At 36.7% G+C, this 18,002-nt stretch overlaps 1 protein-coding gene across 2 annotated transcripts; it reads right to left on the reverse strand.

Moving 5' to 3' along the window:
* Positions 1 to 7,128: 7,128 nt before the first annotated feature.
* LOC115218436 lies at positions 7,129 to 18,002 on the reverse strand. Of its 2 annotated transcripts, none has more exons than XM_036508227.1 (4): positions 17,878 to 17,991; positions 10,628 to 10,880; positions 8,981 to 9,061; positions 7,129 to 8,157 (listed from the first exon to the last, which is right to left on the reverse strand). In XM_036508227.1, the coding sequence occupies exons 1-4, from the start codon at positions 17,968 to 17,970 to the stop codon at positions 7,985 to 7,987; spliced, it is 600 nt and encodes a 199-aa protein (XP_036364120.1). In that variant the 5' UTR covers positions 17,971 to 17,991; the 3' UTR covers positions 7,129 to 7,984. The 2 variants fall into 2 exon arrangements, with proteins under 2 accessions (XP_036364120.1, XP_029644106.1); XM_029788246.2 differs by having other exon boundaries at positions 7,130 to 8,157; positions 10,628 to 10,885; positions 17,880 to 18,002.

Raw genomic sequence — 18,002 nt, forward strand, 5'->3', positions numbered from 1 at the left:
ATTGCTGGCCTTGTGCCATTTGAATTCATCGTCATGTTCATCATCATCATTATGATCATCGTCGTCATCATCACCATCATCATCGACGTCGTCGTCGTCATCATCATCATCATCATGATTGTTGTTGTTGGTGTTTTTTTTTATTAATGCTATAAGCTTGCAGAATTGTTAGCGCATCAGACGAAGTTACTTGGTAGCATTTATTCTAGTTCTTTACGTTCTGAGTTCAAATTCCGCTGAGGTGTACTGTGCCCCCATCGTTTCATGTCTGATAAGATAGGTACCATTTGAGCACTGGTATCGATGTAATTCTACCTTCTGCCAAAATTCCAAATCATTATTGTTACTATTATTATTATTATTATTATTATTATTATTATTATTATTATTATTATTAGACATTTTTTATTATCATTACTAAGGCTGTGATCTTGCAGAATCATTGGCACGCCGGGCAAAATGCTTATCGGCATTTCGTCCTTCTTTATGTTCTGAGTTCAAATTCTGCCACGGTCAACTTTGCATTTCTTTTTTCGGGGTCGATATAAATTAAGTACTAGTGAAACGCTGGGGCCGATTTAATCGATTAATCTCCTCTCCCCAAATTTCAGGCTTTGTGCCTTTAGTAGTAAGGATTATTATTATTATTATTATTATTATTATTATTATTATTATTATTATTATTATTATTATTTTTATTATTATTATTATTATTATTATTATTATTATTATTATTATTATTATTATTATTATTATTATTATTTTTATTATTATTATTATTATGCAGAAGTTCATAAGAAAAGCATGGATTCACACAACCTTCCCTTAATGCTTGAGTTTCAGATATCATTTAAATTGCTCCCAACATAACCAGCTATGTTCAAACTATGCTTTGTATTCTCATCAAAATTTTATATTTACATGTTTGCTTATTTTAAATTGCAAAATGGTGCATTGTAATTTTGCAACTTTTAAACCCGTTTGGCAAATAAAGATATCGTTATTATAATCATCATCATCATTATTATTATTATTGAGTGTGAGAGCAGAGCATGCCATCAAAGTGACACTGGGGTACAAATTTACGAAGCCCTGTATACCCATCATAAATACACGTCTGTTAAAGGTACACTAAGCACATGCATCGCACCCATATGTGCGCGATATAATGATCTTATATCAAGATAAACAGCACATGACTTTGTATGTGGGGCCCAGTTAGAATTCTTTTCAGGTCGAGTAGCCCATCCAGTTTAAAAGGTCCCTGAATAAGGATATTGAACGAAACACCCATGTTTCCAGAGGTGAATTATTCAAACTCCAAAGAATTCCTTTCAACACATGGCTATGATGCTCCTCCACTACTCTTGCTCATAATCAGGGATGCACATATCATCAGACACTAAGCGCCATGCTCAACTGGTTAAGATCAATTAAATTTGTGGTATTGAGCAGAATATTTGCTGTAACCCATCTTTTACACTAGGCAAAAACATGTACATGATAACACTTCCAATCAGGTAAGATCAGAATCTACGAGAGCCACTGCCTATTATTATTCTATGTTTGACTTTTGCTTTACGTTTGTACAAGTTGGCTCCAAGTCTCACCCAGAGACCTCAGGAGACAACAGGCTGGAAGTTCATGTTGTTATGCCTAGTGTGCCATATATTTGGTTTTGTATTTAGTATTGTATTAGTGAATGTCTAAAAGAAACCATACGAAAATTATATTTGTTTTAAAACTTGAGATTACATAGTAAGTATTTTGCGTAGGATATGAGCAGTTCCCATGAGCACTATCTTTTGAATTTCTGCCATTTTTGGATTTCCTCGTATCTGAGTTAGGTAGCAATCAGCCCCTTTTGCTATCATTCCCAGGGCACCTATGACAACAGGTATTGTTTTAGTCATCAGGTTCCACATTTTGCTGATTTCTATTTCAAGATCTTTATATTTGCTCAGTTTTTGGTAGGTCTTCCGATACGTTTATATCGATTGGGACAGTCATATCAATAAGGAGGCATGTTCTTTGTCTGAAGTCTTTCAATATGATGTCTGGCCTATTTGCATCTATCTTTCTGTCAGTTTGAATGGTGAAGTTCCAGAGGAGTGAGATGTGGTCATTTCCAAGCACTTGAGGTGGTTTGTGTTCCCACCAGTTTTTTTCATGGGGCAAGTCCAGGCTTTTGCAAATTACCCAGTGAATATATTGTGCAGTTCTATCATGCCTGTTGAGATACTCTGTAGGCGCTAGAAGACTGCACTTGGAGACAACATGATCAATGGTTTCATTTTGTTGTTGACATACACGACATGTTGGGCTACTGCCGTTCTTTAATATGTTGGCCTGGTAGTTCCTTGTTGGAAGGCATTGATCTTGAGCTGCTATGATAAATCCTTCTGTTTCAGATTTTAAGCCAGAGGCTATTAGCCATTGATGGGTCAGGGCTTTGTCAACATCTACATTATTCGCTCTCTTTGGGTATTTGCCATAGAGAGGTTTTTCTTGCCATTTATCATTCAGAATATCTAAGGCAGCAGATTTAGCACGGGTTTTCATGCGCTTAGCTTTTTCTGTGCCTGTTTCTTGTATGTCTATCTCTAATTCCGAAATTTGTTGTATTCGGAACTCACTTAGATATTCCTTTGCCTGTTTTGTTACTGAGTATGATGCTTTCTTGTTTTCATGTTTTGAGACAAGTTTTAACATCCAGTCCTCAGAGTTTTTCAGGTAGGTGTCTAGGCCAATTGTAGCAATCTTCATTGTTATTGCCAGTTGTAAAAGTCCACGGCCTCCCTCTTTTCTTGGCAGATAAAGTTGTTCTGTATCTGCCTTAGGGTGGTGCATTCTATGCATTGTCAACAGTTTTCGTATTTTTCTGTCAAGATTACATATTTCAGTAATTGACCAGTCAACAATATTGAAACTGTAAGTCACGACTGGTATGGCTAAAGCATTGATCGCTTCGATCCTGTTTCTCGCATTCAGCTCTGTCTTGAGTATTGCTCTTACTCTGCGATAACATTCTCTCCTGATCCTTTCCTTCATCACTGAATGCCTTATTCCGCCTCCTTCAATTACCCCTGGGTCTAACTCTTTTATGACATGTTGCTGGTCAAGGTTAACGTTAGATGTTTCTGTCATTATTCCTTTGATAAAGGTAGCTTTTGCACATTTATCGAGGCCAAATTGCATTCTGATGTCATCACTGAATTGTTTAACAATCGCTAGTAAGCCCTTGAGTTGTTGGTCATTTTTTGAAAGAGCTTTAAATCATCCATGTAAATGAGATGATTTATATTTTTATCAAACATTTTGTATCCGTACTGCGCGTCATTGAGCAATTTTGAGAGAGGTATTAAGGCTAAACAAAAGAGGAGTGGTGATAGTGAGTCACCCTGGAAAATGCCACATGAAATTTTTACATCACCAGCATTTAGAGATTCATTGTCACTGCTCAAAGATAGTGTGGTTCTCCATGATCTCATACTTAGAGACAGAAAGTTTCGCAGAGTAGGTGCTATTTTATACATTTCCAGGCATTTCTTAATCCAGCTATGTGGTAGGCTATCAAAAGCCTTTTTATAGTCTATCCAGGCTATTGATAAGTGTTTGTGTCGTTTGTGACAATCTTTTAAGATCATCTTATTGATGAGTAGTTGATCTTTACAACCAAAGGATCCACGTTTGATCCTTTCTGTCCATTAGGGAATATGTTGCTGTCTGTTAAAAAACAGATGTTAGCGTTTATTATTATTATTATTATTATTATTATTATTATTATTATTATTATTATTATTATTACCATTATTATCATTCTTCTTCTTCTTCTTCTTCTTCTTCTTCTTCTTCTTCTTCTTCTTCTTCTTCTTCTCATTATTATTATTATTATTATAATTATTATTATTATTATCATTATTATTATTATCACCATCATCATCATCAGTATTATTATTATTATTATTATTATTCTATGTTTGACTTTTGCTTTATGTTTGTACAAGTTGGCTCCAAGTCTCACCCAGAGACCTCAAGAGACAACAGGTTGGAAGTTCTGTGCCATATATTTGGGTTTTTTTTTTTTTTGGTGTTGTACTAGTGAATGTCTAATACATAAAAATAAAATTAAAAAAAAAAAAATAAAATAAAATAAATAAATAAATAAATAAAAGTTTGTTTTAAACCTTGGGATTACATAGAGAGTATTTTGCGTAGGATATGAGCAGTTCCCATGAGCACTATCTTTTGAATTTCTGCCATTTTGGGGTTTCCTGGTATCTGAGTTAGGTAGCAATTAGTCCCTTTCGCTATCATTCCCAGGGCACCTATGACAACAGGTATTGTTTTAGTCTTCAGCTTCCACATTTTGCTGATTTCTATTTCAAGATCTTTATATTTGCTCAGTTTTTGGTAGGTCTTGACAGATACATTTATATCGATTGGGACAGTCATATCAATGAGGAGGCATGTTCTTTGTCTGAAGTCTTTCAATATGATGTCTGGTCTATTTGCATCTATCTTCCTGTCAGTTTGAATGGTGAAGTTCCAGAGGAGTGAGATGTGGTCATTTTCAAGCACTGGAGGTGGATTGTGTTCCCACCAGTTTTTTTCATGGGGCAAATCCAGATTTTTGCAAATTACCCAGTGAATATATTGTGCAGCTCTATCATGCCTGTTGAGGTACTCTGTAGGTGCTAGAAGACTGCATTTGGAGACAACATGATCAATGGTTTCATTTTGTTGTCGGCATACACGACATGTTGGGCTACTGCCGTTCTTTAATATGTTGGCCTGGTAGTTTCTTGTTGGTAGGCATTGATCTTGAGCTGCTATGATAAACCCCTCTATTATTATTATTATTATTATTATTATTATTATTATTATTATTATTATTATTATTATTATTATTATTATTCAGTAGTTTTATTTTTATAGCGTGCTTTCACTTCACTACCGAGCGCAGCTCTGTATGCCTTGTGTATGTGCTGTGATTTGTTGTGATTCTCTGATGGTTATTGTATGGAAAGTGTTCTGCGTAGGATGTGTGCAGTGCCTAGTAGTGCAATTTTCAGTATGTTATATGTGTTTGTAAGTCCTGGTGTTTTTGTTATGTATTTGTCTGAATATTTTTTTATCATGCCTAATGCACCTACTATAATAGGAATTGTTTCTGTTTTTAGATTCCACATTCTGGTTACCTCTATTTCCAGGTATTTGCATTTTGAAAGTTTTTCCATTTCTTTTAGAGACACGTTGTCATCTGCCGGTATTGATACATCAATTAGAAAGCATTTTTTTTTCTTCATGATCTCTGACAACTATATCTGGTCTGTTGGCCTTAATTTCTCTATCTGTGTGTATTGGCATATCCCAGAGTATGGTTGCTTTCTCGTTTATTATTATTATTATTATTATTATTATTATTATTATTATTATTATTATTATTATTATTTATTACTATTACTATTATTATTATTATTATTATTATTATTATTATTTATTACTATTACTATTATTATTATTATTATTATTATTATTATTATTATTATTATTATTATTTCTTCGAAACCGTGTAGGTAAAAATTCACCGCAGTGTTTACTCATCTGTCAAGTCACAACAAGGACCTCAGATAGATAATACTTTCTTTTTCGACTAGAAATAGTGCTCCAGCATTACCGCAGTCAAATGACTGAAACAAGTAAAAGAAGAAAAGAATAAAAGAATATGTAGGAAAAACAATAAAAAAGTTTGAAAGGGGTCTTATTTTTTTAATTCAGAAAACTTATCGCTTTACATAGGAGGCAAATATTTCTAATATATATATATAATATATATATATAATATATATATATATATATATATATATAAAGTTAATCCAAACAAGAAAACACAAAAAACACAACAACGCGAGGACGTGGAACAAATATAGTATTATTGGACGCTCAGGAAAGAAGGAAAGAAGGAGGGTTTAACGTTTCGAGCGGACCTATTCGTCGGAAACATAGGAGAAGGCAAGATCCAGAGAAGGGAAGACAGAGGAAAAGAAATCGCCAACGGTACACACGAGGTCACATTTGCATTCCCAGAATACAGAATGATACCCTTTAGTGAGCATATTGAGAAATGCGCAAAGCAACTACTACCACAATTTTTAATCTTTCCATTCTACCAATGTGCTATTGGAACACCAACACAAATTAGATTAAACAAGGAAACATTCTTCATTGAAAAATATAAGCCTGAACTTAACTATCCTAACATTCTTATATATATGTATATATATATATGTGTGTGTGTGTGTGTGTGTGTGTGTGTCTGTGTTTGTCCCCCTAGCATTGCTTGACAACCGATGCTGGTGTGTTTATGTCCCCGTTACTTAGCGGTTCGGCAAAGAATAAGTACTGGGCTTACAAAAGAATAAGTCCCGGGATCGAGTTGCTCGATTAAAAATCGGTGCTCCAGCATGGCCGCAGTCAAATGACTGAAACAAGTAAAAGAGTAAAAGAGAGAAACTCATCTCATTAAAAAAAGGTGGGGGAGGGAAGAAATATAAAGCGATTATCTCCCTTATGCCGGAAGAAATCCCTTATTACCTCCCCCTGCCTGGAACTCTTCTTTGCACTTCATACCGAAGACATGACACGATGTAGGTAAAGATATTTGAGAAATTTGAAACGTTTACACGAAACCGGTAATTTCTCCAAAAACTATGTTACTATATACAAAATTTTCTAACATTTTTCTAACATAACGACTTAAATGTATTTTTTAACCTTATAAAACAAGCCTTCTGTAGTTTTTTTCACTCTTTTCTATATATATATATATATATATATATATATATATATATATATATATAGTATAAAGGATCGTAGGTAAGCCCAGAACAATGCGAGGTAAATGCAAGGTAAATCACAAGAAAACAAATATTGGACTTAATGTAGACTTACCTTGCATTTACTTCGCATTGTGTTGGCCTTACCCACGATCCTTTATACAATATATTTTACGCAATGCTTCATAGTAATTATTCCATATATATATATGTGTTTATATATATATATATATATATATATATTATATATATATATATATATATATGTGAAAATAAAGATACAAAATTGTATTGTCCTCACGTAACAAATGTCTTAATGTAATATTTTTACATAAAAATATGAGTGTATATTTTCACAATGTGACATTTACGTGAGTAAAAAAAATGCATTTTATTGAGACATTTTCGTATATATGCTTATATATATTCGAGAGTAAGTCAAAAGTTATCCACACTTTCGCCATAACATATCTTTATTATTGTCACACTGCCTTCTGCACATGCGTGCCTATAACTGGTACGATTGTGATCACGTATGTAACTATCTAGCTATCTATAATATATATATACATATATACATATATGCATGCATACATGCATATATACATATATAAATGCATACATATACACACACATATATATTTGCATGTATGCATGTACCAACTGAAACACACAAATCTGTTAATGTGTATGTATGAGGTATGTGTTCGTGTTGTGTGTAGAACATGATAACAACAATGATTATGATGACGACGGCGACGACGGCGACGGTGGCGATGATGAGATAGAGTGGAGGATAAGGGACTTTCAATGGTGAAACACGATGGTACCAACAACACACATCACCATTACCCTGGTTTTTCTCATTTCTCTTTAGACGGAACGCATCTTATCATCATAATCGACGTTCTTGTCTTTTATCGTAGTCTTTGACGTCATCATCGTCATCATCACCATCAGCGTCGAAATCTTCGTCGGCATCATCATCATCATCACCATCATCATCATCATCATCATCATCATCACCACCACCACCACCACCACCACCACCACCACCACCATCATCATCATCATCATCATCATCATCATCATCATCATCATCATCTTTATCATCATCGCCATCGTGGTGGTGGTGGTTTCCGACACTAATAGTCGATGAAGCAACCAAGCTTTCTCACGGCCAATTCCCCTCTTACAGTCGTAGTAACGTCAGCACAGAAATGTCGGCAGCTTGGAGTTGCGACGACATCATACACGCTGAGCGTCACAATTGGTATTCCCCGTATTCCATATTTTAACTTTCCTATGCTGCCATTCACTGAAAGTAAATGGAAAATAAAAGAAATAATATTAAAGTATAAAAGAAATTAAGTAAAAATAAAATTGATAAAATTATTATTTTACTATTTTTGTGCTTTTCATTTAAAAAGCAAATAAATAAACTATATCTTCTTCTTTTTGCGCCCTTTTCAAGCCTAGCCAGGCTCATGGGTCCGGTTTCCCGGTTTCTATGGCAAATGTGTTTCCCCCCAGCTGGACGGAACGTCTGTCCATCGCAGCATTACTCAAGAAACAAGAAGAGAGAGTGAGAGAAAAAGTTGGAGCGAAAGAGTACAACAGGGGTCGCCACCACCCCCTGTCGGAGTCTCGTGGAGCTTTAACCGTTTTCGCTCAATAAACACACACAGCGCCCGCCCTGGGAATCGAAACCGCGATCCTCCATATATCCATCACGGCCCACCTTACCAATGGGTTTCACGCAAGGAATACAATGGAGTGTTAGGTAACAACCGACTGGTAAGATGGTCTGTGATGGATATATAATACTGTACATTTCGAATAATAAGTATATATATATATATATATATGTATGTATGTATGTATGTATGTATAGGACGGGTTTCGCCTATCAAATTCACTCATAAAACAACCGGAATTCTATAGTAAAAAAGGACTTTCCCAAGATACTGTATAGAGGGATTGAACCAGAAACGACTTGTTAACCACACGATCATGTATTTGCTTATAAGTATATTTACTTTATACGCACATTACGCCACAATTTGAGAAAATTTGATTTTATTGTGAAATGTTACAAACATTCCATGTACAACAAAAATTCAAAGAAACACTTTACTTACTGATTTTTCTGGTCAATTGCTTATTGTTCATCGCCACTTGCAATCGATAGAAGTAATTATCATAAAGTATATCAAAGGTAACTGAAAGAAATATTTTTCATTAAATATTTGACAAGTAACTTAAAGAAGTAATCTTCATAATTTTGAGTTGGCAACAATGTAATTTAATTTTTCGCAAATAGAGTTACGATTTTCTTAATGATTTTTGTCAGTGTTATGATTTTTTTCCTTCTGACAGCTGCTAGCCGTTACTTTTAACTTGCTTTCGAAGCAAATTGCGCATAATTTGGTTTACAGATTTTAGTTCAGCATCAATTTTAACATGCAGTACAAAAACAACATTTCCTCCATATTTTGTTATTTTTTAAACTTAACCCCTTGACAACAGTTGACGCAAATATGCGATCACACTTTTGCTTGCCTACCAGCGGTTAACGTAAATATACGATGTAGAGCTACACTACATCTTTCACGGACTTTTTAGCGGCTGACGTATGTTTACGTTCGCTATCGTGTACTTTATCTCTTGAGGTGCGCACGCTCGCCGTCCCGTGCATTATCTTAGCTATTTTAGGTTTCGTTCAAGTCATGAGACTAGCAGTAGACCAATGACATGCGGATACTTTACATGCATAATACCGTGTTTTGAGTTGTACCACACGCAAGCGATTTTCTGAACTTGAGCAGAATAACTCGTGCATATCATATGATAAATAGCTTCACATAGTTCGTTTCCATAAACCGGTAAATGTAAATGTACGACGCTGTGTTATTGTAATGGTGGACGTAAATAGACGTGAGCTCGTTGGCACTTGTGTGTTTGTGTGGCCTTATTAGATAAAAAAAAACCCCAGAGCAGTGTCTCGCATGCTTCGGGTAATACCAGCGTCAAGGGGTTAAAAGCAAGAAAGTTGAGACTCACAAAGAGATATGTGAAATTTATGTTGATTGCTTAACAGAAACGTACATGTCAGAAATGGTTTTAAAAAGTCCGTTCTTAACATTTTACACTGAAAGATGACCAACGTTCTGGTCGACCTACAAAAGTTGATGATGATCGAATCAAAGCCATAATTGAGTCTGATTGTCATATAACTGTGCGAGAGATTTCAGAAGGGTTAAATGTTTCACACACAACAATTGAAAATCTCTTACAATGGCTTGGACTCGTTAAGAAGCTCGATATTTGGGTTCCGCATAAATTGAAAGAGATTCACTGAATGCAACCAATCAATATTTGCGATATGCATCTCAAACGCAATGAAATCAACCACTTTTTGAAATAAATCATCACTGGTGATGTAAAATGGATTATCTACAATAACATCAATCGAAGCGTAATGAACCAGCGTAATAACATCAATCAAAGCGTAGTGGTCCAAGCGTAATGAAACAGCACAAGCCACATCGAAAGTTGAATTGCATAAAAAAGAGGCAGACCTTCTAATTGTTAGGATTACAAAGGTGTTGCGTATTTTGAGCTGTTTCCAAGGAACCAAACGATCAATTCAGATGTTTACTGTTAGGAATTAACGAAACTGGAGGAAGCAATCAAAGAAAAACGGCCAGGATTGGCAAATCGTAAAGGAATCTTGTTCCATCAGGACAGTTATAATGTATCAAAGAATAAATATAAAATAAACTCACTATAGAGTCCAACGTGATGTATGCCGGTCACTTGGTAGCAATTGTAATGGAAGTTTGAACCATTACAATTCAGCTCTCCTATATTGTCTGAAAAATTTTTACACTGTGGTATACTTTCCTCCGCTCTATTTTCATCAACATTTCGACTCATTTTGATTATTGCCCCGTCATCTCCATTGTCATATATTGGTTTATGATCATTTTCAACTCGCCTGTGTAGCAAAGATTCTGCACCAGTTCTATTCGTAATTACTTCACCTAGAAAAACAAAAGCAATAAGATGTTAGAGGAGAAAGTATGAAGAAATAAGTAACAAAGGAAGACAATAAAAGGAAACCAACACGACATTCACTCAATATTTATTGCTTTCATTTGTGAGTTTAAGAGGGGAATCAATTATATTGAACTTCGATGGAGGGGTATCAAATACGTTGTGTCCTCTGGTGGCCGGATAATGCAAGGGAGATAATAATTTTTAAATAATATTTAGCGGGATTACGTATTTGAATTTGAAATCGAGGATACATACACTAGTTTCAGTCAATGGATAACAGCCATGCCGGGGCACTTTTTTGAGAGATTTTGTCGAGCAAATCAATCCATGTATTTATTATTTTATGCCAGGCACATATTCCGTCGATCTCTGTGGTCAAACCGCTAAAATACAAGGACACGAACAACCGATTGTCAAGCGGTGAGATACGATGGGGTGGACAAACATAAACAACTTTCACACCACACATATACATCAAACTTCCACACAGTTTCTCCTCTACCAAATTCACTCACAAGTCATTGGCAGAAATAGAAAGAACTTCTTCAAGGTGTCATTCAATGGGAATAGTCTTGAAAACACATGGTTGCAAAGTAATCTTATCCTCCATACCAAGATGGATTTTTTTGCTCATTTAATATGCTGGAGATCTTAAATTTTCTAGTCTTTGGTACTCATAGATATTGTCACGCTCTTATATCACTGTAATATATAGTATTAAAACCACCGTCATTATGAATTGTTTACAGATTTGAAACAAAAACAGCCGTGAAACGTAAATTTGGTTTCCACTGTCACATAAAACAAACGTGTGCGCGCGTGAGGGTGTATGTTTGTCTACATGTCGATATCTATCTATCTATCTATCTATCTATCTATCTATCTATCTATCTATCTATCTATCTATCTATCTATCTATCTATCTATCTATCTATCCATCTATCCAGCTATCCATCTATCTATATATATATTTTTTACTTGTTTCAGTCATTTGAGTGCGGTCATGCTAGAGCACCACCTTTTAGTCGAGCAAATTGACCCCAGGACTTATTCTTTGCAAGCCTAGTACTTATTCTATTGGTCTCTTTTGCCGAATCGCAAGGTTACGGGGACGTAAACACACTAGCATCGGTTGTCAAGCGTTGTTGGGGAGGGGGACAAACACAGGCACACAAACACATACTCATACACATACATACATACATACATACATACATACATATATATATACATATATACGACGGGCTTCTTTCAGTTTCCGTCTACCAAATCCACTCACAAGGCTATAGTAGAAGACACTTGCCCAAGGTGCCACGTAGTGTGACTGAACCCGAAACCATGTGGTTAGTAAGCAAGCTACTCCTGCTCCTATATGCATACATACATATACATACATGCGTATATACATACATACATACATACATACATACATACATACATACATACATACATACATACATACATACATACATACATACATACATACATTATGGCTGCCCCTCGTTATCGAGTATGGCCATTGCACGAAGCTTAACTGTTACTGGTGCTGTGATCGAATGTGACTTTTTAGCCCAGCTAAAGATCTACAATGTCTTGTACAAAATTGGCAATTAAAACCTTTACTGGTAATAGCCGGCTGTAGTTGTAACTGGGCTTCATGTACCTTTGCATGTAGTTTAAGTCCTCCTGTCGAATTACACTCTCTTCCACATGCCCGTCAGATATGATTAGTATGGTGTGTTACACCACCACCAGTGGCCAGGTTGTCACTTATCTGTCTCATTTTATGACTACGAAGATGACTCATTTTATGACTACGAAGATGACTAATGAGTCCACAGACGTTGCATGTCAGCATCAAAGGAAGACCCTTCCCATCTGCCCTTCCTGACATCCCTCCTTACTTTCTCATGTGCAACTCGAGATTTCTCAAACGTGGCTGTTCCCTCATGCACAATCCTTCTCCACCTGCTACGATCAATAGCTATGCCTTCCCATGTGTCAGGAGAGATGCAAGCATCTCTCAAGGAAGCCTTCAGCAAGTCCTTATACCTCTTTTTTGGTTTATGTGGAGGTCGTTCTCATTTAGCTAACTCTCCATCAAAGAGTTGTTTTGGCATCCTTGAATCCTTCATTCTGACCAGATGACCACTCCATCTGAGCCTTTGCTTTAACATAAGAGCTTCTATACCTTCACGTCAGCCTTCGAGTATTTCAAGATCACTGATGCGGTCCTTCCACTTAATGCTATAGATCCGTCTGAGGCACATCTGATGGAAACGTTCCAGATGTTTAAGGTGGTATCGATATGTGAACCACCTCTCGCAGACATAGAAAAGAGAAGGGAGCACACATGCCTTGTACACCTTTATCTTTGTCTTTCTGCATATGTCTCGCCGACTCCAGAGGCGCTTTTCTAGCCTTCCGAAAGCAACACTTGCTTTCCTAATTCTATATGGAATTTCATCATCCACATTGCCATATCTATTAATAGTGCTTCCCAGGTAGACAAACTGATCGACTACATCAAGTCGTTTACCATTCACATAGATATTTGGTACACTATACTGCTTACCAGGGGCAGGTTGATGCATGACAACAGTTTTCTTGAGATTGACTGTCAATCCTAAGGCAATGCAAGCATCAGAGAATGCATTCAAAACGTGTTGCATATCAATCTCTATGTGCGCTACTAGCTCACAATCATCAGCATACAAAAGGTCTCTTATGATAGAGGTAAATATCTTTGTTTTTGTAGCAAGGCGCCTGATAATAAATATGCTGCCAGAGGTTCGATAATGGACGTAAACACCGTATCTGCCGTTTCTGAATGCAATACAGAACACCATCGCGAAATATATGGAAAATAGGGTCGGTGCCAGAATATCCCCCTGTTTCACTCCATTTTGTATTGAAATGGGCTCCGACATATTCCCTCTAACATTCACCCTACCATTCATGTCTTCATGAAAAGACCTAACCAAAGCAAGGAACTTTTCAGGACACCCAAGTTTCTGGAGGACTTTCCACAATGCTTTTCTATTGACGGTATCAAAGGCTTTTGTCAGATCGACAAACACCTGATACAAATCCAGACCCTGTTCCACACACTTTTCCTGGAGCTGTCTAGCTGAAAAGATCATATCAGCAGTGCCACGTCCCACACGAAAGCCAGATTGACTTTCTGGAAGAACACAATCTGCAATGTATTTCAGCAGACGATCCAGGAGGATCCTGCATAAAACCTTTCCTACAGCAGACAGCAATGATACTCCCCTATAATTACCACAATTATTCCTGTTGCCCTTTACAGGACCACCATTACTGCATCTCTCCAGTCTTCAGGTACAGATTCACTAGTCCATACCTTACCAAACAAAGAGTGAAGTTTCTGCAGAATTTTCTCACCACCATGCTGTAACAACTCCGCATGTATGCCATCCATACCCGGAGACTTCCCATTATTCAACCTTGTGACAGCCATTGCAACTTCTTCCAACTTTGGTAGTTCTGCGAGTGCTGCTTTCACAGGCAATCCAGGGATGAGATTGAGAACATCCTCACTAACTACAGACTGCTAATTCAAAAGTTCATCAAAGTGTTCTTGCCACCTTCGCAGAATTCCTTGTGAATCACGAAGTTCTTTACCATCCCTGCTTCGAATTAGTGTCATCAGGGAAGACGTTGGTCCATAAACTTCTCGCAAGAGACCATACAACAGCTTTGTGTTATTGGAATTTGATGCCGCCTGTATCTCGTCAGCCTTCTTACTCCACCACGTATCCCTCATCCGAGAGAGCTTTTGCCCCACACGTGATTTTACGTCCTTAAGTTCCCTATGCAACACTTCCCTTTCCTGTGACTTTGCTGACAAATAGCGTGACAAAGTACGCCTTTTATCAGCCACTAAATCATCTATATGTTCATCATTTTCTTTGAACCAATCTTGATGCTTTCTTTGTATCAATCTCAGAACTTTCTTGCCTATATCATAAACTGAGCTTTTAAGGGTCGACTAATCCTCCCCAATATCTGCAGCATTCATTTCCCCTCGTAAAGTTCTCTTCACACTATTATACCTGAGACGATCAAAATTCAGTCTTTTAGGCAGGGTCATCCCTGCAGCTCGGATTTTATGTTTTGTGACTAATTTCACTTTTGCACGTACTAGGCGGTGGTCAGTCCAACACTCAGCTCCACGAAGAACACGAACACACTGCACATCCTTGTCTATCACGCACCCTAACTAGGATGTAATCCAGAATATGCCATTCTTTAGATGCAGGGTACATCCATGTAGTCTTAAGCTTATTCTTTTGTTGAAACATGGTATTGGTAACACACAGACTCAGCTCCTCACACATCTGCAGCAAAAGCATGCCATTACTTTTACACTTCCCCACCCCATGCTTCCCAATCACAGTCCATGTGTTAAAATCCCTATCCACTCTAGCATTAAAGTCACCCAGTACGATGACTTTGTCTGCCCGAGGGATATTTCTTATAATACCCTTCAAAGCATGGTAGAAAGAAAGTTTTTCGTCATCAGTATAGCACATAGTTGGAGCATACACACTCACCAAGGTCATATAATTTCCTTTAGACAAAGGAATTCTCATGGACATAAGACGCTCATTAATTCCGATTGGGAATTCTTCCAACTTGTCCACAAGAGTAGTCTTAACAGCAAATGCCACTCCAGCTTCTCCTCTAAGCTCTTCATCTCTCCCTTTCCAAATGAATGTATATTTTCCACAAGTTTCTATAAGATGACCATCTCCAGGTAATCTCGTCTCAGATAAAGCAACAATGTCAAGGTCATAGCGTTGAAGCTCCTTCGCAACAAGCGAAGTCCTTCAGACCGTGATGCTCTGGAGCCCCTGCCGGGCCAGACTCTGCCGATGTGGTTCCAGAGTCCTTACTGCCATTTATTTTTATACTGTTTTGGTACATCATTGATAAGGCTACAGCCAGCCATTCAGTTGAGACTCACAGCACTATCAACAACCATGAATTAGTTAATCACTTTAATCAATCCAATGTAGTTATCGTGCAATACCTGTGCAAAAAGTTTTTTTTTAAAGTGAGGAAAGGCTGTGCATTGAGTCAATCCCACTCACTAAGCAACAGCAGCCATAATCCGAAAAGAAGAACAAGTCAACATCATCGGTAACCACTGAGTCGCAGGTTTTATGTCGGAGTTATCCCAGTTACCTGAGTTACCTTGTCCTAGAAGGATGCCCTAACGAAGGCTAAGAGTCCTTCACTCCCAATGGTTTAACCGCGCGATCGGGTATTCAGTCCGATTATTTCTATGTCCTCGCGCATGATACAGCCTTAAGGAGAAAAAAAACAAAGAAAATACAAAAAAACATTTATTGGATGGCCGTTGACTCTCAAGAGTTCCTCCACCCTTTGACGGGTTTTGTTTTTCATCCCGCAGGGTGTCCAATAAACACCCTCCTCACCAAGCAAGCTTGGTGGGGTTACCGGTTTAGTCGCCGACGACCCGACCATGCAACAGGTTGTTCTGGGTTACATGTTACCAGTAGCACTCGAAAGTGACCTGACATACAAAAAAATACAGTTATATGTACAATCAAAAGATGTAAGGATACAATGGTTGGTGAAGAAGAAAGTATGATTTAAATTCGCTTTGTGTATATATTTGTGTGCGGTGCGTGCTGATATATAAAACTGTGTGTATGGGTTTTCTAGAAAAATCTGTGTATGATTTTTCTAGAATTCGGGATGTATTTACAGATATCTTTACGAAGTAGAATGGCGTGTTTTCGATCGTGGTTGCTACGCATGGTAACACAGATTTACGACAAGGAGACACAGTTATTTTCTTTTTGTAGAATCATTGAAGGTACTGTTCCCATATCCAAAGAATGTATATATATATATATATATATATATATATATATATATATACAGATACTTATCTAGTTTTTCCAAAGAGATGGGTATGTCCAAGTCAGTGGAAGATTTTGAACTTCTTTTCAAGTTAAAGTGATACCATGTGCTGTATACGTTTGTGTATATTTTCTGTTTTTCCCTTCTTTGTATTTCAGATGGTTTTTCTTTAAATATGTCTTGTTACGTTTTCATTCAAAAGTTATTCAGATAATGATTTTATTTTACTTTATTCTTTTGTTCTGATCAAAAATCGCAGTTAATTTTGAAATTTCGTAAAATCCATTATTTGTAATGTTTATAATTACTACGTTCGCAAAAGATTCTTCCTGCTTAATATATTTCACTTTATATTTCCTCAAGTCAATGCTCAGTCATTCAGGAAGACATTCAAGGCTTTTTTGAGTTTTATTTATAATAGCCTTCGCAGCTTTTCAGAAATTTCTTGGCGATTTTCTAGGAGCTTAAAAAAGCACATGTTGACCGGAGGCCGACCGGAAATGTACATCATACATACATACATACATACATACATACATACATACATACATACATACATACATACATACATACATACACACATACATACATACATGCATACATACACACATACATAATGATATGTAAATATAAGATTCAAGGATCTAAGAGTAGAAAGTTAGCAAGCTTCGTGCAGTTTGCAGAAGGTGTAAAAAACAACTTTCTACTTTCAGGAACAATAATGGTTTATTGAGGTAGAAGGTTGTAGGTTTTTCCCATATTGAAGTTCGATAAGCAGGAAAAAGTTAATTTGTAGTTTACGGTAAGGAACTAGGATTGCTATGCATGGAAATAAAATCCAAATGAGGAAATGGAGCAGGTAAAAACCTGGCTGCATATGTTTCCCAGCTAGTAGCAGAACCTCGGAAGTAGTAATTACCAAAAATAAAAATCCGAAACAAAACTAATAAAATAAAAAACAAAACAAAACAGCAAAAACTACAGGCGAACTCAATAAATAAATAGAGAAAAAGAGAAAGAGAGAAAGGAAGAAAGAAAAGAATAATTCTAGGTACTTACTATTCCGTTGATCCTCAGTTTCATTTCCCAAACTTTGTGCGGCTGCATATATAAATAGGAGTAATATATACACAGATGGAACTTTGGCCATTGTCTTTCTTTTGATTCTCAAATGAATAGCAC

This window comes from Octopus sinensis, linkage group LG13 (genome assembly GCF_006345805.1).
Source record: "Octopus sinensis linkage group LG13, ASM634580v1, whole genome shotgun sequence".
Lineage (NCBI taxonomy): Eukaryota > Metazoa > Mollusca > Cephalopoda > Octopoda > Octopodidae > Octopus > Octopus sinensis.

Excerpts from the sequence above, each read along its gene's own strand:
- LOC115218436 (XM_029788246.2), bottom strand. The coding sequence starts at position 17,970 with ATGGCCAAAGTTCCATCTGTGTATATATTACTCCTATTTATATATGCA. Across the intron at positions 10,886-17,879 it reads AACTGAGGATCAACGGAATA|GTGAAGTAATTACGAATAGA; the intron begins GTAAGTACCTAG and ends TTGTTTTTCTAG. Across the intron at positions 9,062-10,627 it reads ACATCACGTTGGACTCTATA|TTACCTTTGATATACTTTAT; the intron begins GTGAGTTTATTT and ends TATTTCTTTCAG.